This window comes from Labeo rohita, chromosome 16 (assembly GCF_022985175.1).
Source record: "Labeo rohita strain BAU-BD-2019 chromosome 16, IGBB_LRoh.1.0, whole genome shotgun sequence".
Classification (NCBI taxonomy): domain Eukaryota; kingdom Metazoa; phylum Chordata; class Actinopteri; order Cypriniformes; family Cyprinidae; genus Labeo; species Labeo rohita.
The window spans coordinates 17,684,365-17,709,529 of NC_066884.1; the positions used below are offsets into that span (position 1 = coordinate 17,684,365).

Genomic DNA, 25,165 nt, shown 5'->3' on the forward strand with positions numbered 1-25,165 from the left:
TTTCTCCAGCCTGTGGATCATGTCAACACAGGGCTCTCTAACCCACCAATCAGCAGGCCAGACCCTCATCAATTAAACAAAAGAAGACAAAAACAAAAGACATCCCTTTGACAAATAGAAACACACACACTTGTTCGCATTCACACATCTCTACAGATGATCTCGAGGCCCTGTCCAAATACTTGCAAGATCATCACGCATCCTTCTTCATTGAAACGGCCCTTTATTTAGAATCTAAAAATCACATCGAATCTTTTTTTCAAAATCTAGAGTTTTACAATTTAGAATCTGTTTAGAATCTCTAATGTGCATTTACAATCCCACAGTTTACAATCTCACAATATTCTGAATCTTTTGTTTTAGAATCTAGACAATTTAGAATTTTTTTTGAGACACAGTGATATTTCATTCACTTTCTGGATTACTGGGAAATCCAGTTAAGAACTAGGACACAAACAGAACAGATCATTTAAAGTATTTAGACAGGGTTTTTAAGGGGGAAAAATAAATCACAACTCATTCCTGATTCCACAAGACAAATCTCAAAACAGATGGGTTCAGTTTCATTTTCCAACCAATCACAGCTCATATGAAATCTCAAATCATTGAAAATAAAAGTCAGAAGAATGAAATGCATGAATCTAAAATGCAGGACAATCTCTTTAGGCTATCAGACTGTTCAAAGACATCAACTGAAATGTGGCGAGCAGCCTACTTTCCTCTTCAGGTGCCAAATGCGTTGACGAATTAAAGAAATTCTACACAAAATCAGTAACAATTTTAAGTGAACGTAAACAAAAAGATATCAGATGTAAGAGTTCTTTCTCGCACATGAACACAGTGAGACCGAGCCCTTTACTGTTGGATGATATGACAGAGGATGATCCGTCTTGTCCCGATCGGCTGAAGAGCTGGAACCCAAAGGAAGGCAACAATTCGGGCGAGTTCAGGACTGTCCTGAAATGGTGTTAAATTACCGTATCTTTAAGAGACAGACTTGACATAATAAAGAAACAACACCAAACAAGTGAAAAGTGCTTGCATGTGGCACTCAAAAATGCGGAAATCTATCAACCACTGGTGTAAAAAAACAAAACAAGTTATGATATGAAAAATCGATGATCAGTCATCCTTTTTTATTGATTATAGATCTATACGTGATTGATTGTAGGTAGTCCACTGGCTGAGATGAAGATTGATAGATCAGTGTGTGTCATGGCCTGTAGGGGGAGCCCCTGCTTCAAACGGACAGCGGTCCGCTGTAACGTCCACAGACGGGAGAACCATCCTGATATGTGACACACTTGAAATCTCACATGCACACACATGCACTCAGTCACACGTCAGCTTCTCCTTCATGTGCTAGATACCCTTCATTTCTACAAGGCTTGAAAAATACTTAAATTAAAAAAGGGCGAAACTCCTGTGGAAAACACCGTGACTCACGCATTCCTGTCTCACACACACACGCACATAAACGCACACACTGATACTCTAAAAGGGAGGCGTTCTCGTAAACATAACCAAAATGCCCGCTGCCCCTCGAACGAGGAAGATAACGGCATCAAACTCAAGTTTCTTTCTCCACGAGTCTTTCTCTCCATCTGTCTTTTTTTCTCTGCAAGGTGGAGTGATGGGGAGATTCATTTACATATGCGGTTCTGTTCTTTGAGATCATTTGAAGGCAGACCACCAGGATTGAGAGGAAAGCAGTTCTTTCTCTCACGTTCTCTCCATCGGCGACGGGGTGAGAGTCTGTCCATCTGTCCGTCCGTGTGAGAGCTCAGAATATCTCGGGCAGTGTGACGTTGCGGAGCAGCCACTGCTGCGAGCGGCTCCCGGTGCAGTCCCTGACGCTGGGCACCTGACTGTCATCTTCAGACGCCTTATCCAAACACTGATTACTGTTCACATGTACCAGGCTCAGCTTCTGTAGGAAGAGAGAGACCAACATAAACCGTGTGAGCCGTCAGAGCAAAAACACCGTTTAGAATGAAACTGTTGCTATATATTGCTACATAATACACATGATCTCACTATGCTTCATGTTCAGCTCCGCGGATGGCATTAAAAAAATTCTCATCAAAAAAATGAAAATTGCCTCATGATTTACTCACTCTTAAGCCATCCTAGGTGTATATTACTTTCTTCAACTTCATCTTTCAGATGAATACAGTCGGAGTTATATTAAAAAATGTCTTGGCTCTTCCAAGCTTTATAATGACAGTGAATGGGTGTTGAGATTTTGAAGTCCAATAGTGCATACATCCATCATAAAAAGTACTCCACATGGCTCGGGGGGGTTAATAAAGGCCTTCTGAAGTGAATTGATGTGTTCGTGTAAGAAAAATATCCATATTTAAAACTTTACGAACCAGAATTTTTAGCTTCCACTAACTGTCGTACGTGTGTTCACGGGAGAGTGGCGTTAGTGGAAGCTAGAGATTGTGGTTTTTAAAGTTTTAAATATGGATATTTTTCTTATAAAAATGCATCGACTCACTTCAAAAGGCCTTTATTAAACCCCTGCAGACATGTAAAGCACTTTTTATGATGCATGGATGCACTTTATTGAACTTAAAAATCTAAACACCCATTTACTGCCATTATAAATCTTTGAAGAGCCAGGACATTTTTTTAATATAACTCAGATTGCATTCGTTTAAAGAAGAAAGTCATGTACACCTAGGAAGTCTTGAGGGTGAGTAAACCATGGGGTAATTTTAATTTTTGGGTGAAGGATCCCTTTAAGTTTTTTTTTTTTTTTTTGGTAAAGAAAATTTTCATTTTATGAAATATATAAAAGAAAGAAATAAAAAAAAAAAAAAAAAATCTCCCAGAATTTGGGGCCAGTGAAAATGTGCAGGCCAGGTAAAAATCTGAAAATCAAAACCTCACCACTGAGTTCTGTAAATGCTATTAATTTACATTTTTAGAGAATTTTTCTTTAAATGTCTCAATGTTTATCAGTCCATTCAAACAAGTGTTAATTTCGTTAATGAAAACTATGACGAAAAATGTTCGTTGATGTGCTTTTTCCCCATGACTAAGACGAGACGACAATAAGGTCAACTGACGTCATTGGAGTCGCTTCAACTTAAAAGACATCAAAAACAACCCACGGCAACAGTGTTAAAGTAGCCCAATTCTGCCAGAAAACTGCAGACTTAGCAACACTGGATACGTTTCTTTTTTTTTGGTGTTTTTCCATTTTTTCTTTGAAAGGACAGTGGAGCTATAACAGGAAGTAATTGGGAGAAAGAGAGGGGCTAGGATCGGGAAAGGTCCACGAGGCAGCATTCGATCTCGGGACACCAGAGGTGCAACTGCGCCATATGTCGGCGCACTGCCCACAAGGCTATCGGTGTCAAAACAAGGACACATTTCTGCCTAGTGTTTCGCTTATTTTAAGCAATCTGGCAACCATGTGTATGTGGAAGCGCCACCAACGATGATCTGAAAACACAAAGCTTGAGTTTAGTGATCTAAATGTACGTGTAACCCGGTCTGTGTTCTGTCATGAGATCCGTACTATATTGTTTGCGACTGTGGTTGTAATCTGAATAGATGCACTTACTACACCGCTGCTGTTTTAACAGAGTAACAGGCTATTGCAATTTGGAATTAGTGGAATTACTATTGGGAATTTCACTGTTATAATATTTTTCATTTGTTTTACAAGTTCATGATGTAGACGGAGAGTGCATAAGTTTTTGGTATTAATTTACATAATAAAAAGCCTATAATAAATCAGCACATTAGATGAGGCAAAATAAACCATGTGTATGAGTCCATATACTATTGATTTGTGCTTATTAGTGAAAAGTGCAATAGCTAAAATGCAAAAGTAAATTTCTCAAATGACAACAGTCATTACAACTTTTTTTGAGCAAAAAGATACCTTACAGCATGACGAAAATATGTCTAAGATTTCACTAAAATTCTTAATCTTGAATAAACAAAAACAGGACTAGGTTGACTAAATACTGAAATGTACATTTAAGTAAGGCTAAGACTAAATTAAAAATGGCTTCCAAAATGAACGCTGCTGTACAGTTAATTAATAATAATCTTATTGCTAAAATAGACTAAAATACTTCAGGTTTTCTTTGACTTAACCTAGACTAAAATGTTGAGACTTTTAGTTGACTAAAACAAAATTGGATAAGGTTGACTAAATAGGATAAAAAGTAACAAGGACATTTAACACAGGACTAAGACTAAGACTAAAACTGAAAAATAGCTGACGAAATTAACACTAATTCAAATGTGTAAACAGGGAGTTAAAGATCATGTCTGATATTATGCTTAATTTGTTACATTAGATAAGCAAGCTCGCTCAAGTTGTGCGCACTGCATTGTGGGATCACATGCTGTGAGCCAGATTTATCCTGCACATTCAGGCAAAAGCAGTAGGTCATCCAGGTATTCCTGTGCCCAGTATTCATAGTGTAATATAATATTACTTATAGTAAGCAGTATGCCACTCTGCACTATACACGTGCGACTGGACAACCTGTGCGCTCCAGGGCAAAGACAAATTGTCGATGCGCAGGATAGCTTTACAGTGGAGCATGTGTGTGAGTGTGTGTAATGGGCCTTGGGTGAACTGAGTGCTCTTGAGTTTCAGTCTAGCGGGAAGCATTAAGCCGCACAGATACAATTAGGATAGCGGTGGAACCTATAAGACACACGGCGTAAGGTGTGAGGCCGCACGCACACGTAGATGAGCTTGCGAAGGTAATGTATGGTAATGCATGCTGGAGAGGTGATCCGCTGGCAAGAGATTTCCTGATCAGGCTCACTGTGAATCTCCCTTCCTTCCACTCTGTCTGTCTCCCTCTCTCCCCACGAGAAAAACAGAACCTTTATCTGACAGTGGAAAGTCTCTGCTCGAGTTCTCTATTCTGTGCAGCCTTCCCTCTCTCCGGGCACTGGGCCAGCGTGGTGGGGGCTTCAAATCTGGGGCGAGAAGGGGGAGGAGGAGGAGGCTTTGGAGTAACAGGCATCTCTTTAAGCCAACAGCAGAGGATTGCAAAATGCAATCTTCCTCTTTCCTCCCCTTGGCTAATTCGCTCTCCTCAGGCCTGAAGGTGCGTTAAAGTTGTAAACTAAAATGGAATGATGTACTTTTAAGATTGACAGCGAGGTGATTTAATCTAACTAAACTAGCATCCTTTCAACAGTGTTTATAAGGGAAGCCACAGGGTGCATGTTTATGCACATATATTACAAGAGAAGGATGAGTGGGCACCCTGCAGACAGCTTTAAAGGGTTAGCTGGCTGTCTTTGATGTTATATGACACATATAAGGCCCTTAAGGTAAAAAAAACAAGAGTCAAAAACACATCTGCATACATGCATGCATGTATGCAAGAGCGGTCAAGGAACAACTCATGCAACATGAACCTAGAAGACCTTGAAACCCCTAAACATCGGATCTTCTTGAGGACCACCTGCCTGCAGAGTTTAGCTCTTACTCCAGAGGTGTCCAATCCTGAATGCTCCTGAAGGGCCACCTTCCAAGAGTTCAGCTCTATCCCGAATTAAACAAACTTGAACCAGGCAATCAAGGTCTTCAGGATCACTGGAAACGTCCAGGCAGGTGTGCTGGGGCTAAACTCTGCAGGAAAGTGACCCCCTGCGAGCAGGATTGGACACCCCGGTCTACTCTAATTATAGACAACTTAGTCTTAAACAGCTAATCAAGGTCTTCAGGATTACTAGAAACATCTAGGCAGGTGTGCTGGAGCAGGCTGGAGCTAAATTCTGCAAGAAGGTGACCCATCAAGAGCAGGACAAAATTGGATTGGGGGCTCGTCCGGGATAAAACAGCATGTTCACGGAGTATTCAGGATTCAAAACAAATTAAGCTCTATCAACAACATCTGGGGTGTGTTGTTAATTACCACAAGCAAGAATTTTCACTTGTCAGTTTGTAAAAACAAATATATACAGTATATGACTTGCAGTGGAAGTTGAAGGGGAAGGCATTGAAGAACAGATTAAAAGCATAAGCTTGTAACTGTGAAGTTGTCCTTTTAACAACCCTTTTATGCTCATCAAGCACAAGGCTTTTTACAAGGGGTAGCCAACTCTGCTCCTGGAGGACCACTATCCTGCAGAATTTAGCTCAAATCCTAATCAAACGCACCTGAACTAGCTAATTAAAGTCTTCAGGATTACTTGGCAGGAGTGTTGGAGCAGGGTTGAAACTGAAGTCTGCAGAAAGGTAGCTTACCAGAAGCATGTCATTTTTGGATGTAACTTCTAGTTCACAATTCACAATTCATTATAATGTGTTTACAAGTATAGTTCACCCAAAAATGTAATTTCTGTCATTGATAACTCGTTCCAAACCTGTAAGATCTTCACAACAAATTAAGATATTTTTGATGAAATCTGAGAGCTTTCTGACCCTGCATAAAGAGCAATGTAACTGACACACTAAAGGCACAAAAAGGTAGTAAGGACATTGTTAAAATAGTCCATGTGACATCAGTGGTTGTAATGAAGCAATGTGAATACTTTTTGCGTGCAAAGAAAACAAAAATAACGGCTTTATTCACCAATTTCTTCTCTTCCATGCCAGTCTTCACTGCATGTTCAAAAGAGTATCATGACGCATACCAATGTTATGTTCTGACATAAAACCCTGATGCGCTGCTCAGTCTTCATAAAGATGTCTGAAGATTTTGACAAAAAGAATGACTTGCAATTTTCTGTCCAGCCTTACTTAATTACAGTCGAAGACTGACACAAATTGTTGAGCTGTCATTTTTTTGTTTGTGCACAAAAAGTATTCTAATAGCTTCAAAACATTACGGTTGAAGCACTGATGTATCTTAATTTGTGTTCCAAAGTTGAACGAAGGTCTTAAGGCCGGGACACACCAAGCCGAATTCAAAGAACTAGTGGCAACAAAAGCCGACAGTATTGTCGCCTCGTATCGGCAGTGCCTGGACAAAAAAGCTGCACTTGAACACACCGCTCAGACTACAGCTGGCTGCAAACTAACATGTGCGTTCTGCGCCTGGGTCTTTAGTCGTCTTTAGCCGTCATCATTCAAAATGAGAAACCAAAACAATGATATAACATGACATGCGCAGATATACAAAATGTAAAGCAGTGCTTGCTTACCATTTTGAATATCAGCTACGTTGATAACTTTCTTCATTTTAAGTGGCTTATGTTGTTATGAAAATATCTGCATATTGGAATGCTTGGGTAAGATCACATAACATTAGAACAGCCCTCGTCTGTGTTGCCGTTATTTACTTACTCGTTTTCATCACTTTCGCTTTAATTCTCCAGCACTTACTCGTTTGCTAAACTGAGCATCTAATCAGAGCATCCCGTCAACGTGAGCCTGACGAGGGGCGACGTGTGGAACACACCAAACAGACTAGCCCGACATTGACCGACGGCTGATCGTCGGCTTGGTGTGTTAAACGACATGAGGGTGAGTAATTAATGACAGAATTTTAATTTTTGGGTGAACTATCCCTTTAAGTATTGTTGTAGTTTATCCTGGTGTAATGCCCTGCCCCACTGAACAGAACAGTACTTCAATGAGCTTTTATGATCTGTTTCATATTTATACACTTACCACAGGATCATATTCCCAGAGCTGGTTGCCTTTCAAGTGATGGCACTTGAGCATCATAACTGGACCGTTGAGTTTGGACACATCCAAACAGAGGTCATCAGTTCGGATCTCTTTATTGGCCGTGTATGAGAAAACCTGAAGAGTTGGAAAAGGTCACAATACATCAGTGGCATACATGTCAAGCATCAACATCATTATTGTAACTACGTTTGTGTTTTAAAAGTGAGAGGGATGCGAGGAGCTGACCTGGTTGCCGCCCATGCCGTGGCAATTGAAAATGCCCACTTTTTCATTCTCTTTTCTGGCCATGTTATCCAGACACTGGTTAGTCTCCACATTACGGATCTGCAATCGGACAGATCACACAAATAGGTTAGACACACTCAAGCAGCTCTCCTGCATGAATAAACACAGTCACGTCTCTGTCTGAGTGTCAAACATGGTTAATTACCCAAAGCTTATCACACACCGGGGGGCGGGGTGAGTATCGACGAACTGAGAGACAACTGTGCTAATCAAACACACAAACACACACATACACACGTAAATGTGTACTTGATGAAAGACAGCAGATGAAGGGAACGACAGCTCACTGCTTTCATCCAAAACACTAAGTTATACAAACGTCAAGATCAGTGGGGCTTAAACCATGACAAACACATTTACCAGTTTCACTGCCATTATATTTAGCCAGTGTTTCATGTAAATGCTGATTTAATACTTGGCTGTTTTTATTTCATAAAACAAACAGTCCAATAGTTTTTTTGCGTTGTAATCGCTGTTGTACATACATTGTATTCACAAAACAATTACAATTCACATTCACCAGCTCTCGAATGTTTTTTTGATTCCATTTAATTAAGATTCATTAGGTTATTTTCACTAATCACATCAATTTTGCTTATTCTAATGCTTATTCATACAAGTAACGCTACTGCAAAAATATGAAATAACAAAAACAAAAGTTGAGTGAGTCAGTTCAGCAGAATGCAATGACAGGAAGCACTGCACTAATACATTTTCACTCAGATACATAAATAGGCATGGAGTGAAAGATCGATCTTGGGATTTTACCCAGCCTCTCTTAATGCTTGCTGCTTTATCTAATTGTCCTAGCTTTTAAACCTTTTCGTGTGCTACTGTTCAAATGCTTGGGATCAGTAAGATTTTTTGTTAAAAGAAAAAATACTTTTATGTAGCAAGGATGCATTACATTGATCAAAAAAGACAGTAAAGTCTTTTACACTGTTTAAAAAAAAATATTTCAAATTGATGTTCTTTTGAACATTCTACTGATCAATAAATCCTGAAAAAGTATCACAGTTTCCACAAAAATTGATAAAAACAAGAAATGTGTCTTGAACACCAATAAGCATATTAGAATGATTTCTGAAGGATCATGTGACACTAAAGACTGGTGTATTTCTGCTGAAAATTCAGCTTTGCCATCACAGGAATAAATTTCACTTTAAACTCTCTAAAACTGAAACTGAAAATTGTTTTTACTATACTGTATTTATTAAATAACTGCAGCATTGTTGAACATGAAATACTTTCGAAAACAAAAAAAAAACTGTATCAACTTTATGGCAAAAAAATTAAATCTAGATTTTTTTTCAGAATGTTTGACTGATTCACGATTTTAACTAGTCAACTTGAAAATTTAACTACAACATGATTCAACCAGCTTTTTCTTAAAGGAGAACTCCACTTCCAGAACAACAGTTTACAAATAATTTACTCACCCCCTTGTCATCCAAGATGTTCATGTCTTTCTGTCTTCAGTCGTAAAGAAATGATGGTTTTTAAGGAAAGCATTTCAGGATTTTTCTCCATATAATGGACTTAAATGGTTTTGATTTTGAACTTCCAAAATATAGTTTAAATGCAGCTTCAAAGGGCTCTAAATGATCGCAGCCAAGGAAAAAGGGTCTTATCTACTGAAACGATCAGTCATTTTTTTTTCTGAAAAATTAAAATTTGTATACTTTTATACTTTTTTTATACTTTGCACAAAAGCTTGTGTAGCACAGGCTCTGGGATGCGTATCCACGACGCTACGTACTACTGAATCACGTCGAAAGGTCACATGTGCTCACCACCTGATTCGCTGATTCTTTCTGACAGTGGAATAGATGGAATAAATGGTCCATTCTTGACAGCACTGAGACTCCTGCTCTGTTGGCAATGGTTGGCATTTTCCACACGTGCTCAAACACGGCTCAAAAAGGTATGGTGAAAAACTTTATCTCATTTCATCTCATTTTGATGTCGTCCGACATCGTTGTACCTTTTTGTTTGTAAAAAGCATTTGACTTACTTGCACTTCCTTAGTCTTTGCACATACAGTACATACAGTAGTTCTGCCTACACTGCGCGTGACCTTTTGACGTGATTCTGTAGTATGTAGCGTCGTGGACACGCATCCCAGAGCTAGTGCTACACAAGCTTTTGTGCTTATACAAAAGTTTACAAATTTATATATACAAGTATAAAATTTTAATTTTATGAAAAAAATGAGCGATTGTTTCGCTAGATAAGACCCTACTCCCTCAGCTAGGATCATTTAGAGCCCTTTGAAGCTGCATTTAAACTACATTTTGGAAGTTCAAAATTGGGGGCACCACTGAAGTCCATTATATGAAGAAAAATAAAAATAAAAACTATAATTTCTTTATGACCAAAGTCAGAAAGGCATGAACATCTTGGATGACAAGGGGGTGAGTAAATTATTTGTAAATTGTTGTTCTGGAAGTGGACTTCTCCTTTAATTAACCCTCTAGTTAAAGAAAATTCTATTCCAAGTGCAACACATATGATTTTGTCAACATAATGTAAATGTTAAACAAATCACTTGTTAAATATCTTTGCAGAAAAGATGGATGAACTACAACTACATCTTGTACAAACTTGTCTTTGTATGAAACGGCATTATAATAATGCAGCACTCAGAAGTTCACTCCCATCTTCTTGCATGTTTTTTCTATTCCACTGCCCACGTCGCATCTTTGTCAACACAAAAACGCATTCTGTGTGAATGACACTAGTGATTTAAGCGCATTCTTTTCTCTTTATTGTTATCATTGTCATACTGTCAAAGTGTCTAATTCTAATGTTTGGTAATATTTCTATTACCAATTAATCAACTCCTCGATTTCTAAAAAATAAAATTGTGGCAAAACATTCCATTCAAATTAATCAATAAAATCTGATAAAAAAACGCCCAGCCCCAGTCTAAACATGAAACATTATTGTGACGTCACATCCTCCTTGTATTATTTTGTTTGTGTCCTGTCGTACACCTTCCAATGTCACCATCAGTGGCGAGGAGAGACAACGGTGAGCTAAAAGGGAATGAACCATAGACAGCACAAGGAAGATAGAGCCTTAACCAGTCAGGAGAACAGACAGACTCCGTTCTGAGCGAGTTTCAGACATCAGAGATGACACGCATGTTTTATTCATGAGAACGTCTGAAAAAGAGAGAGGCAGCGATGGACAGATGGAACGAAAGGGTGAGAGACTGAACAGGAAACAAGACGATGACAGAGGGAGAACAGACCAGGAGAGAATAAATGTCTCTCATTTCCTGAACACACTGACTGGAATGAAAAAAAAAAAAAACCCAATCAATTCCTGTGACACCGTCAACCCCGAGAAAAAGAGCGTCCCTGGCTAATTCACACCTGCGCTTCTTTAACACACACACACAGAAACGTGTTTATCACACTATGCGGTGATTTCCCTTTTTTGCTATCTGCATGAGTGCGTGTGTGTGAGAAAGAGAGATACAGACCTCTCCCAGCGAGTAGTAGTGGCGTGGTATCTGGGAGTCTGGGTAGACATTTTCTAGGTACCAGGAGAACGGCTTACACTGCAGTCTCTGTCTCAAGGATGTTCTGGTTGAAATGTCTCCATAATCCACTTTCGTCACACCTGAAATGAACAAACACACACAAGAATGCAAAATGGTAAATAAGATTTAACCATTAGTTTTACTAGGACGTTGTGAGTGGTTGCTAAGTGGTTTGTAGAGTTCACAGAGTTCAGGCAGAGCAAGACAAGATGAGCGTTTGAGATTAATAAGTATTTAAATTGTTTTTGGAAGTTCAAACTCGGGGCACCGTACCAGTCCATTATATGATGAAAAATCCTGAGATGTGTTTCTCAAAAACATGAACGTGAACAAGACATGAATGTCTTGGATGACAAGAGGGTGAGTACATTATCTGTAAATATTTGTTCTGGAAGCGGCCTTCTCCTTTAACTAAAACAAACTATTAAAATCACTTTTGTCAAATGAAATAAAGCTAAAATAAACTAAGCTGTAAATATTACATGAGGACTTGAAAGAAAAGACATTGAAATTAAAAAACTGAAGTATTTTGGCTTTTAGTATGAATATGTTAGCCTTCAGGTTATCTATAAGCTAGTGTGCTCCAAAACAATGACAAAATTCACATTTAGAAGATATAAGCATTCAAACAGTTACAGTTTACGGGTTTGATCACAGGAAAAAATTATTTACAAAAATATTGTAAAAACATTTCACAATATTACTGCTTTTGCTGTTTTATAACTGTAACAGATTACAGTTACAGTTATTTTGTAATTGACCCTTCGCAAACAGCTTGACTGACAGACGATCTGACCAATCATAATGCCGATTTTGTCCGACAAACAAATCAGACAGGAGAGTAGATTAACTTTGGTGGACTTAAAGGAGAACTCCACTTCCAGAACAACAATTTACAAATAATTTACTCACCCCCTTGTCATCCAAGATGTTCATGTCTTTCTGTCTTCAGTCGTAAAGAAATTATGGTTTTTGAGTAAATCATTTTTCTTCATATAATGGACTTCAATTGTGCCCCCAATTTTGAACTTCCAAAATGCAGTTTAAATGTTATTATCTACCGAAATGATCTGTCATTTTTTCGGAAAATAAAAATTTGTATACGTTTTAAACACAAAAGCTCATGTAGCACAGGTTCTGGGATGCACATTCACATACTATTGAATTATGTCGAAAGGTCACGCAGAACGTAGGCGGAACCACAGAACCAGCGTTTACGAAGCGAACGCACAAAGACTAAGAAAGTACAAGTAAGTCAAACGCTGTTTACAAACAAAAACTACAACGGTGTCGGACGATTCTGAAGTTGTAGGAGAAAATAAGATGGAGTTTTTCACTATTCTCTACCTTTTTAAGCCCGAGTACACAGACGATGAACTTTGACGTGATTCGTAGTAGTGATGGGAAGTTCAGATCATTCAAAATTCAAAACGTTCAAAATGAACGAATCATTCAAGAACGCGCATCCCAGCGTCTGTACTACACAAGCTTTTGTGCTTAAAAAGTATACAAATTTTTATTTTTCAAAAAAAATGACAGATCGTTTCATTAGATAAGACCCTTCTTCCTCGGCTGGGATCGTTTAGAGCCTTTTGAAGCTGCATTTAAACTACATTTTGAAAGTTCAAAATCGGGGGCACCATTGAAGTCCATTATATGAAGAAAAATCCTGAAATGTTTTCCTCAAAAACCATAATTTCTTTATGACTGAAGACAGAAAGACATAAACATCTTGGATGACAAGGGGGTGAGTAAATTATTTGTGAATTGTTGTTCTGGAAGTGGACTTCTCCTTTAAACTTAAAAAAATTGTGTTTATTGACATCTTTCCACAGTTTAAATAACCCTAACCCTGCCCTAACAATTCATGTTTTTTCGTGCTTTAAGTAAAGAATTAAAGACGATCAGTTCATGTGTAGATTGATCTAATGAAGCAATGCATTGATCTGTCTCAACACATTAAAGAGCCACAAAATGGCATTTATTGTGTGAATTTCTTACAAAAATGACATTTTATACCTGAGACCTTGTTTCTTCCTAGTTACTCCCCAACTCTAAAAACACATAGTACAATCGTGACTTTAAAATATGCAGTAAAGCATATTGTCTTCAAAAGACAACCAACTGTGTATTGTGCTGGATGTGGTTTAGAGCTCTCCTTCCGTGTAACTGTTTTATTGTTCCCCAGACAAAACATTATAAAGGTCTGATCGCTTAGAAATGTAATAAAACACTTCTCCTCCACCGGCGTCATGGCTTGAGGCATCATTCATGTCTGTAGTACAAATGCTAAAGGACAAGTTACAGGCTGAAGTTTGATACTGAAGGTTAGGGTTTTGTCCAGACGCTTGCCTTCCAGCCCTAACAATAAGGAGAGAGTATACAAAGGCATTTGTGTAGAGGAGGGACCGAATAACACAATAGGCACACAGTCACAAAGATAGCTCTGAGCTGCATTGGACACTATTGACAGTGACATTAATATCTATTATCCAACATCTCCTTCTGAGTCAATACGGCTCGAGTGCCCGAGAGCGCTGATAATACACACACACCACGTTAAAGAGACAGACAGAGATACGGAGACCATTATAGAAAGACAGTGAGACAGAGAAAGGCAAAAAGACATGACTGAGAGAGGAGATAAGGAAATTTTATTTTAAAAATTGGCAATATTGTGTCCTACTATATTCTTGAGCTATGTGTGATTGCCCAAACATTCACTGCATGTGTTGTATGATCCAAATGAGTCAAAATGAAATTCATAACCTAAAACAAGTATGTCCTACATTCTTTGCCACAAGGGGTGCTATAGAGGGTAACAGTCAGTCTTCTCTTTCAGGTCAGCTACTCTTATGACAAGGCAACAGTTTGAACAATCTATATCTATACAGTATATTTATATCTATCTATCTATCTATCTATCTATCTATCTATATATGTATCATATATATGATGTTCAACAGCACAGACATTTCATGGTAACTGTTTGGGCTGGCTGACTAATCAAGTTTTATTTTCAATTTCAAAAATTATTTTTTTTTTTGTTTCCCCAATGGTTATGAAAACAAGACTACCAAGATAAAACATCATGCTGCATTCCATTTTGCAATGATGCCCTTATTTTGTCTTGTGTTATTAATTCAGCCCACTCCTTTCATTAACAGCAGTGCTCTTTTGCCCCTCCATAAAAGCCTAAACTTCATGTGAAAATCAATCATTGTCATAAAATGTAGTCTACTGCTGCTTTACTGTGGGATGTGGTTGATATTAAAAACAGTTATTAAAAGCACATCAATGCTGGCTGTTTACTTGTCTTTAAAATTATTCTGATGACTTTTTACATACTTTAGCCAAGTATAGTCATATAGTATAGTAGTTTTATTTTTTGCTGTGGTACAGAAATTGTGGAACTTAGAACTGTGAAGTTTCACAGGTTTTTCTGTTATGCCAAAAATCATTAGTATATTAAGTAAAGATCATGTTCCATGAAAATGTTGTACATTTTATTACCGTAAATATATCAAAACATACTTTTTGATTAGTAATATGCATTGCTAAGAACTTCATTTGGCCAACTTTAAAGGCGATTTTCTCAATATTTAGATTGTTTTGCACCCTCAGTTTCCAGATTTTCAAATAGTTGTATCTCAGCCAAATATTGTCATATTTTAAAAAATGGACCCTTATGACTTTATTATCATGAAATAAAATGACCTAATATGAAATACTGTCATGTAACATTTTGGGTAAATCGCCCACCCTTAATCGTATTAAATAATCGTGATCTCAATATTGACCAAAAAATAAGTGATTTAGATTTTTACCATAATCGAGCAGCTATTGAGTAACTTTCTTAGTAACCTAGTAACTGCTTTCCTTAAAGGGACAGTTCACCCAAAAATGAAAATTCTGTCATTATCTGTCATGTTGTTCCAAACCCGTAAGACCCTCATTCATCTTCCAAACACAAATTAAGATATTTTTGATGAAATCTAAGAACTTTCTGACCCTGCATATACAGCAACGCAACTACCACATTCAAACCCAGACAGGTAGTAAAAGCATTGTTGAAAGAGATGCCGTTCTGACGTAGAAAATCCATATACACTGCCCGTCCAAAAAAAAAGTCACCACCTGGATTTATCTATGCAAATAGGTAAGAGCCTCCCATTGAAAAAAATTACTGCATGGATGATTATGTTTCAGCTGGCAACAAGTTATTTAACCCTAACTGATGCAGTGAGTAGCTTCTCATTTCTTAAACAACCATGTAGGAAGACATCCTGTGGTCGTGCAAAAGATGTTAATGTTGGCATGCATCAAGCAAAGAAAACATCTAAGGAGATTGCTGAAACTACTAAAATTGGGTTAAGAACTGTCCAATGCATTATTAAAAAGTGGAAGGATAGTGGGGAACCATCATCTTCGAGGAAGAAAAAAAAATCTTAAATGATCGTGATAGGCGATCACTTAAGCACTGGTGAAATCAAATCGTAAAAAAACAACAGTAGGATTCACAGCTATATTTAATAGTGAAAGTAAGAGCATTTCCACACACACAATGTGACGGGAACTCAAGGGATTGGGACTAAACAGCTGCGTAGCCTTAAGAAAACCATTTATCAGTGAGGCTAATCGGAAAAAAAAGGCTTCAACTTGCTAGGGAGCATAAAGATTGGACTCTGGATCATGCCTAGTGCCTACTGTACAAGCCTGTGGGGGCAGTGCTATGATCTGGGGTTGCTGCAGTTGGTCAGGTCTAGGTTCAGCAACATTATGTGCCCAAAGAATGAGGTCAGCTGACTACCCGAATATACTGAATGACCAGGTTATTCTATCAATGGATTTTTTTCTCCCTGATGAGACGGGCATATTCCAAAATGACAATGCCAGGATTCATCAGGCTCAAATTGTGAAAGAGTGGTTCAGGGAGCATGAAACATCATTTTCACACATGGATTGGCCACCACAGTGTCCAGACCTTAACCCCATTTAGAATCTTTGGGATGTGCTGGAGAAGACTCTGGATGAGAATAAATGTTGTGACATTGCAGAAGCGTATCGAAACGATGCCACGGTGAATGCGTGCCGTAACCAAAGCTAAATGCAGTCCAACAAAATATTAGACAGAGTTACTTTTTTTGGATGGGCAGTGTAATTCTGTCTGTATATTCTGGTTCGAATAAGTAAGGCCGGGCAAGTCATCCTCTCTGTCATAATCTTGCATCGAAGACCGACACAGATAAGAAGAAATTGTTGAATAAAGTTGTTATTTCTGTTTCCTTTATGCACAAAAAGTTTTCTCGTAGCTTCATAACATTACGGTTGAACCATTGTCAAATGGACTATTTTAACAATATCCTTACTTCCTTTCTTGGCCTTGAATATGGTAGTTGCTGTCTATAAGGATCCGAAAGCTCTTGGATTTCATCAAAAATATCTTAATTTGTGTTTTAATGATAAACAAAAGTCTTACAGGTATATTCATTGTGTGTATATATTCATTCATTGTGTGCAGAAATTGTGTGTAGTGTTTGTGTTTCAGCATATTCAAACTTTACTGTGTATCTGTTTATGGTGCAGATGTGTTGTATGTAAACATGACTAACCAGGTGAGATGATGTAGAAGAAGTTCTTGAATTCATCCATCCAAACCTCTGCCAGTCGTCTGTTGTTTTTGTTAATAATCTGCCCAGTTCCACCAGGGAACGTGTACGGCGTCGCCTTGCGAAACACGTGACCGACGTGAGAACACGTGACGATCTCAAGCGTCCCCCCACACTGCCAAATCTGAGAAACAAGGATAAATATTAATTTCAGAGACTTTGAAAAGCACTATACATGTACAAGTGGAACCACGGGTAGGATTGCACTGGTGGTTGAATATTATTATATCAGCGGTTACTGACCCTGAAGGAGATCTCCAGGTTCTCTCCTCCCCAGATGTCCATGCCTGCATCATACGTGCCAATCTCCTGGAAATAATCTCTGTCTATGGAGAAGAGACCACCTGCCATAGTGGGGGTCCTAATAGATGATGCAAAAACAAAACACACAGTGTTTAATTGCAAAACAGGCCCTTCGGGGGAACGATCATATCTTATAAAAGCAGCTCTTCCTCTCCTGTTCTCTCCGTTACAAATAAGCACATTGCGTGTCACTCAAGGGAACGAGATTATGAGTAGAAATGGCATGTTTACATGCGCCTATTTTGGCAACAACATATCCTTCTTTAAATATCTTTCGCTCATGCTCGTCCATTTCCCTCAGCAGGCGCTCTCTGTTCTTTCCTGTTTTCCTTCAATCCATCCCCTGCAGCACGTCTCATTCACAGTCATGTTTTCCTCAAGTAAAAACCTGTCGTTGTTATGCTCTCAAGTTGTTTTCATGCAGAGAACCAGGCTCTGAAGTAAAAAAGGAGACAAAGTAAACGAGGGGTCGTGAGGGGAAAAATACAAAAAACAGAGTGGCGTCAGAGCGCTCTGATAAAAACAACGTGCAGCTCTGAAAAACACGGGATCTGTGGAGAAATCAAGCAGGAGAAGGCTAAGCGGTGCTCTGTTCCTGTAGTTATGAGGTGAGCAGGTAAACACTCTCCTCTCAGCAAAGTGCTTCTGTGGATTAAAACACCCCCCTCATCTTTGTGTTAACTGTAGTGTTTAGCTGCAGGGCTGGAGAAACTCTTTTATATTCCTTAGCTTTATGTTGCACGTAAAATACCTTTTAGAAAAGGGAAAAAAATAAATGTTGAATTTACATTTAAAAGGCCTTTACAAACCGGAGTCATTGCCTAGTGGTTAACACACATACTCTGTGATTCATTGTGTCGTGGCGCCCATGCGGGCAATTTGAGTTCAAATCTGGCTTGTGACATTTGCTTACTGTTTACAGTACATCAAAAGGTCTCAAGAGAGAAGAAATATTAGGCATCTGAAGAGAAGCTGTGCTCAGAATGAAATACTAGTGTACACACAGTGCCTACTGCACTACTTTGTTCAAAAATGGTACGTGGAAACTGAATATTTGTGACAACACAGATACACTAATAATAGTGCAACAGTACATTTACACTGTAAAAAATGCTAATGCATATTTTCCAGTTTACAGTCTCAAATACTAAAAAAATGCTCTTTTTTTGAAACAACATAAAAACCCATGTCAGACCAACAAAACTGCCCCAAATGTTGTCCTAACTAGCCAAACACAGTTGTCTAAACAAAGAATTTCATATTGTTGAAATGTTAAGGCTTTGTGAGTTCCCAACATGCATTGCAGCATGAATAAATGATGCAAATTACTGTTACAGTTTTCCACAAGTTGGTATGACTCTTTAGGGTATTCATGAAATGCAACATACTTTGGTTAAAATTCCTCAAAGGTCGTGTAAAACAACACCCTTTTTACCTTGTCAAAAACAGCTCTGTTCACCAGTGTTAATTTTAACAGGAAATTTTTATTTAGTCTTAGTCATAGTCTTTTGACTAAAATACCATTTATTTATTTTAGTCATCTTAATTGTTTTTAGTTCCAGTCTAGTTTTAGTCGACTAAATATCATAAGATTTTAAAATCTAACAGGTTTAGTTACAGTGTAATGCACTTATTTTGCATGTCTTTATAATTAACAAACTCATTGTATAGGTTTGATATTAAGGTTTCATCATGACAGACACAGATTTAACTGCTGTGACATGCAACATGCCTTTATATTAAAATGAAATTAAACCACTTCCCATAAAGAAACAACAACATGGTCTTCTTTTCAATTAAATACCAATGGTTATATAGGCTAATTATGCATTCATTATAACAACTTGTTTACCACATTCTTCACTCTTTCAAGCAGACATATTTATTTATATAAATAAATTTAGATTAATCTGTATTAGGGCTACTAAAGTGATTCAGTTAAGAGCAGTGAGCGATTTTCTGTCTTTCTTTTGTTGCTTAATTAACATCAATGCCACAGACAATAGCAACTAAATTAGGCTGCTGTCCCTTTAAAACCGAATGCACGAATGCAATGTACTAATACACATCCGATATTCTCCCGATTACGTTCAACCAAGACGTAACTGAGTATGTTTACTTGAAAACTCGTCAAAATGGACAATTCAACATCATTTAGTGTGTATTTATCTGTTCATGAGACATGAAAGAGTACTCATGCGCTGTGTGAGAGGTGCTGCTTCGGTGTGTATTCGCTCAGAAAACCGGACCGAATTGAGCTCTCTTTTGCGTCGTCAAATTTATCCATATCTGCTCTTTTCTTACTCCCAGATATTGACATTTTTTTTTAATGTTTTAAGAGATGTGCAGCAAATATATGCTAGCTTATGTCCCATCAGATAGATCAATTGGCTATGATACAGTTCATATGTACAGATCTAACCTCCTAACCACGCAGCAGATTTGTTCTGATTCTGAATGAATCTCTTTCCAAATCGTCCCTCCCTAACATTTTCATCTCATTTTTATTCACGGACGAAAATGTCAGTAGATTTATGTCATAGTTTTTGTCATTCAAAACAAATTTTTGTTTTGTTATTATCTCGTTTTCGTCAAAAAAATGTTAATGAAAATTATGATGAAAATCATTCGTCAACGAAATTAACCCGTTTTTGGTGGATGTCTCTTTAAATGATAATGAGCTCCGCTCACCCGACTGCTCTCTTCCGCCTTTTGTGTATTTGGTTGCGTTACCATTAAAAACATCACTAATCCACTGCGTCCCCATCTTGGGTGAAAATGAAGACTCTTATATTCACTTTTACCTCCAACTACAAAACGCCTGCATTGCTTACGAGACATTGTTGTCGCTACAGCTGCTCGAGTGCAGAGAAAAAGGCGGACAGAACTGGCTGAGGACAGAAATATGCTTACGAGACGTTGTTGCTACAGCTGCTCGAGTGGGCAGAAAATGGCAGACAGAACTGGCTAAGGACAGAAATATGCTAATACAGGACAGTCAGTCAGTGGTTGTGGGTGGGCCTTGAGCAATATGACATCATAATGCTCAGAAAATCAAAAAAAGCTTGTTAATTAAGACTGCTTAAGGTTTTTCAGGAATTTAAAAAAAGGAGTGAATGGATTTTTATCATGGTAGGGTGGTTGTGTCCACACACTAAGACACATTTATATTCAAACACCATGTATAAGTGAACCTTGCTTCCGGTGTCCCCTTTAACTGTTCTTATTTATATTTTTATTCCATGGAAAACATATACATTTCTGAAACTGCAAATGTCTGAAATGACACCAGGGTGAGTAAACAGAACTTTCATTTTTAGGTTGACTTTCCCGTTAAGACTAGTATGGTAGTTAATTCTACCATGGACATTTGACTAGGATTGGACATAAAAGCATTTCAGTTTGTTACCTGACAGGCAGCGTTCTGTCTCCTTTCCTGCGGTCCATCTCTCTCTGTGGTACCGGATACCAGCGGAAGTTCAGCTTCCAGTTGAACCCACCATATGTCATATCAGAGCCTGCCATGTACTCAAACGTGTCATCGCTGATCACATCAATGATGGGACACACTACGGTTTTCCTGTGAAACACATACACACAAGTGAGGTTAGCAATACACTTTCACTGCTTTGACCTCATCTGCCTGAATGAATTTTGTCTGCCACAGAATGTCCCTTTTTTATTTTGAATTCAGCTGGCACACGCTCAGACACACCTCTCTTTACTCAAACAGATGCAGACGCAAATCAGAGGGGACGTCTCGCTAAACTTGTGTCATCAATCAGCACCAAGCAGCCCACTGTGATGCTAACCCAGGCGATGAGGATGGATCACGCACACACACACACTCTGCAGGCACACTTTTCCTTCCTAAATTCAGCAGACTGAAGCTTCATCTGCTAATGATGCCCCAACAGGCCGCCCGGGGCAAGACAACACAGAGAATCAGCATGTGTATGTGGGCATGTGCGTATGTTTAGAAGAGGGAAGAAATACTCTGCGCATATATCTTCAAAGAATCAAAATCAGATGAAAGCGAGTTCATGTTTCTATGCCCTACAAGTTCTCCATTTCAGCCTGAGGTGAAACCAAACTACAAAAACGTAATAAAGGTCTAGAAAAAAAAAAAACTCTAAAAGCTATTGATTGCGCAGCTCTCTGCAAACCAACACGCCAAAAGGGCGGAAAAGAAAGTGTGTGTGAAAATGACTGGTTTGTTTTTATGTTCCACCACAAATTGCAGAAATGAAATGAAAGGCATGTGGTGGGTGTAACATTTTATGCATTTGTGACCACATATATGTATCAATCTGCTAGTGGAATGCACTTTCCAAACTACTAACACCAAAAATCGTTCAACTTAAATAATTAGCCCGCACTCTTTACATTTATAAAGTGAGTGACATATCAATGTCTGTTGTATCTTCAGATATACACACTGGGTTTTGGGTTTTGAGGAGACGCCAGACTGAAGAACATCACATCTGGTTAGTGTTCCACTGGTGGAGACCAACACACACACACATTTCTGTTTATTTGTTGTGAGTTTGCATGCGTCTTAGGACATTTAACCAAGCGCATAGCTCTGAAACTCTATTGTACTTGTTATAATGGTCACGGATCAGCAATCTCCACGTAAAACTGATTGTGCAGACCAAACAAATAGAACACCTCAGATTTGATCGTGAACCTGGTGAAATGTTTGGGTATTTTGCATTTTTTGGAAAAACATACTTCTGCAAACTAGTCCTAGGTTTTTTGCCCAATCGGAACCAAACCAGTGCTGGAAGATCCTCTGGAGAGTGAATATTAATAATCATCCAAAAAAAAGTTGAACTTTTGACTTATCATCACAAAGAGGTGCCAAAATGTTCGAAAGGAACAGGGCAAGTTTTAGTAAAATGCCTATAAATCCTGAACGAAATGAGATATCTTTGTTATCTCAGAACGCTTATGTAAAAGCTCAATCTGGCCAACAAAGTTTGAGCACCTGTTAGACAAGGTTAATGAAGGCCAGTCGGAACGAAATACAGTGGGCCTGTTTAGCTCACGGCTCCAAAGGTCTGAGAGAAATTTGAAAGAAATTTTTCAAGGGGCATAAGCGATTGCATTTTTTCGCACATGCACAGGATATTCATATCATATGATAGACCTCCTCATTCCGGACAACTTCTAGAAACACTGCTGTCAATCAAATTTGAGATTGAGAAGATGTAAAAATACCTACTTTTGCAAACTAGTCCTAGGTTTTTCACTCAGTCTGGAAAAAAACACTGCAGTACAATTCTCTGGACTCTCTAGGTAAATAATTATCAAAAAAAAAATGTGAAATTTACCCTTTGGGAAGCTATAACGGGGTTGTTTAGAAAAGGGGCCTGTCCAAATTGACCCAAAATCCTATAAAGCCTAAAGGAAAACTCAAAACCTGCTGAGCGGACCACAGTTGGCGCTTTAAAAGTCATAAATGTTAAAAAACATCATATTTCTATGGTAAATTACCTGGATTTGCCTTTTTAAAATAATTGATTTGGTGGTTACAGGTTTGCTAAATAATGTCTTTTTTCACAGACACAGACGAATAGATATCACATTACATTACATACACTATTACATCCCATATCCAGTGTGTCCAGCAGCACATCCTAGGGGAGAAAAGCTTGCTTTAAGTCTAAGGTTAAAATATTACTACAAAGTAGTAGTACTTACTTGTCAAGTTTGATGCGAGAAAGTAGAGGCTCAAGCCAGCCGGTGGTGCACTCACAGTGGGCATCCAGGAAGGTGATCACCTGACCTGTGGATATGGACGCCCCCTTCAACCGAGCGCGAATCAGGCCCGAGCGCTGCTCCATCCGTACCACCCTGACAGGAACCTCCAACTTCCGTACGTATTGCTCTAACTGCCTCTTCAGGAAGTCTACATGCACACAAAGGTAACAAACAATTATACACCTGCAGAATTATATACAGATTATACAGATCAAAATCATAATTTCATTCAATATCCTTCAGCGGATGAGGACACTGAATACAAGTATTGGCCATGGACTAAGGCACAATATGAAAAGTATAAACCCTGTCAGCCTGGCTCATGATTACTAATTACGTGAGAATAATTTTACATTTATTCATTTAAAATTAGCAGACCCTTTTATCCAAAGTGACTTACAATTGAGGAATACAACAAGCAATTCAACATAAAGAGGCAAATAAACACAGAAGGGAAAGTTTCAGACATTGTTCAGATTAGTATTCACAACATTAACTAGGTAAACATTTGTAACTGTTTTGCTGATTACCTCTGTTCAACAGCGTAATAATTTGTTCAATAGCCTGCCAATGCTTCCAGGAAGCTAATGGTCTATACTGCCCTTTAAATTATATTTTTTACGTAGCTGTCTACAACAATTTTCTTCACACTGTGGAGCTTAAGTAAAGCTCTTGAAACATAATGATTATTGCCCAAAAAGGTGTTTGAGGAGGCATGTTTTTTGTCTTGCCGATGTACAGCAAATCTTTCTTTAATAATTTTCCCCCACTTCAATCATTAATCAAGTATTGCTCTACATCAGCATCTGCTGTGGGTGGTTCGGTTCACGCTGCCAATGACTCCAACGCTTTAACACAGCTCTCGGATCATGTGGAACAACATCTTCAGCTGCAGCAGCCGTCTTTAAATACAGATCTAAAGATACGGCTGCCTGTTTTCATCGAATAAACCGGTTTAAAACCACTGAATGCTCTGACAAGATTATTCAAACTGTGTTCAGGAACATAAAGGTCACACTGAAACTGTGAAACAATACAGAAGAAGCCTGTGAAACGTCAACAATGATTTTCAGTCACATTTACGGTTAAGATGGTACATATATTTTGTAAGTCACTGGTTCTTAACCTTCTCGACTCAAAGGTCTCCTGTTGTCCGACACAATATTCAGTATTTCATAGGGATGTAACGATATTATCAATATCGTGGTATCGCAAAACTGTCTCAATATTATCGTGGTCACATGACGATATGAAACGATATAGGTCTTCCGGGAAAAAAAGTGTTGATTTTTTAAATATTCTAACATAAAAGTTGTGATCTGGTGATTTTCAAGGCACATGACTACAGCATTTTTACTAGATTTGTAGTGAGACGTGTTTTTGTAAGCCTGTTTTAACTAAAGCCCCATTCAGACTATACTATTTTTTTGTCAGTTACGACAGACACTGTGTCAGATTATGCAATTTTTGACTCATAAAATCTTGTGTCATGAACAAGAAACATGTCAGACTACACGATGATACCTGACCATTCATTGACATGCATGCTGTCATAATACAGTGCTATGAGTGTAAACAAAAAACAGCTAGCAAACACCATGTTTTGCCCTGTCTTGTAATCAGAAAAGCCCAAAAAAGAATGCTTTTCAAAAGCATTTCGAATTCAATGCTTTTCTTCACTTTTAAATAGCTTGTAAATGCCCATGCGCATTTTACTTTCACTTTCAAATTAGCGGCAATTCGGCGTCAATTGATTGAATGGACAACAACCAAACAGTATGACAAACTCACTTATAATAAACATGGAATGATTAGTTTTTTAACAAAACTGCTAAAAAAAAAAAACACCATGGTACGGGCCTAATGTAAAATAACAAAAAACAGACTGAAATACTGAAAATCAGCAAACACGGTGGAACCAAATAAATTAGAAACAAATTTCCGAAATCTCCTTTTAGATAA

General features: G+C 38.2%; 1 protein-coding gene across 1 annotated transcript in view; it reads right to left on the reverse strand.

The window, feature by feature from the left end:
* Positions 1–587: 587 nt before the first annotated feature.
* galnt1 (UDP-N-acetyl-alpha-D-galactosamine:polypeptide N-acetylgalactosaminyltransferase 1) overlaps positions 588–25,165 on the reverse strand; it is a 125,937-nt gene continuing 101,359 nt past the window's right edge. Inside the window, exons 6-13 of the mRNA XM_051130973.1 lie at positions 23,144–23,351; positions 20,847–21,017; positions 17,378–17,495; positions 17,078–17,258; positions 11,406–11,545; positions 7,856–7,954; positions 7,610–7,744; positions 588–1,930 (exon numbers count right to left, since the gene is read on the reverse strand). Of these exons, the coding sequence (XP_050986930.1) occupies positions 1,784–1,930; positions 7,610–7,744; positions 7,856–7,954; positions 11,406–11,545; positions 17,078–17,258; positions 17,378–17,495; positions 20,847–21,017; positions 23,144–23,351 (1,199 nt within the window). The 3' untranslated portion in view covers positions 588–1,783. The remainder of the gene's footprint in view (positions 1,931–7,609; positions 7,745–7,855; positions 7,955–11,405; positions 11,546–17,077; positions 17,259–17,377; positions 17,496–20,846; positions 21,018–23,143; positions 23,352–25,165) is intronic.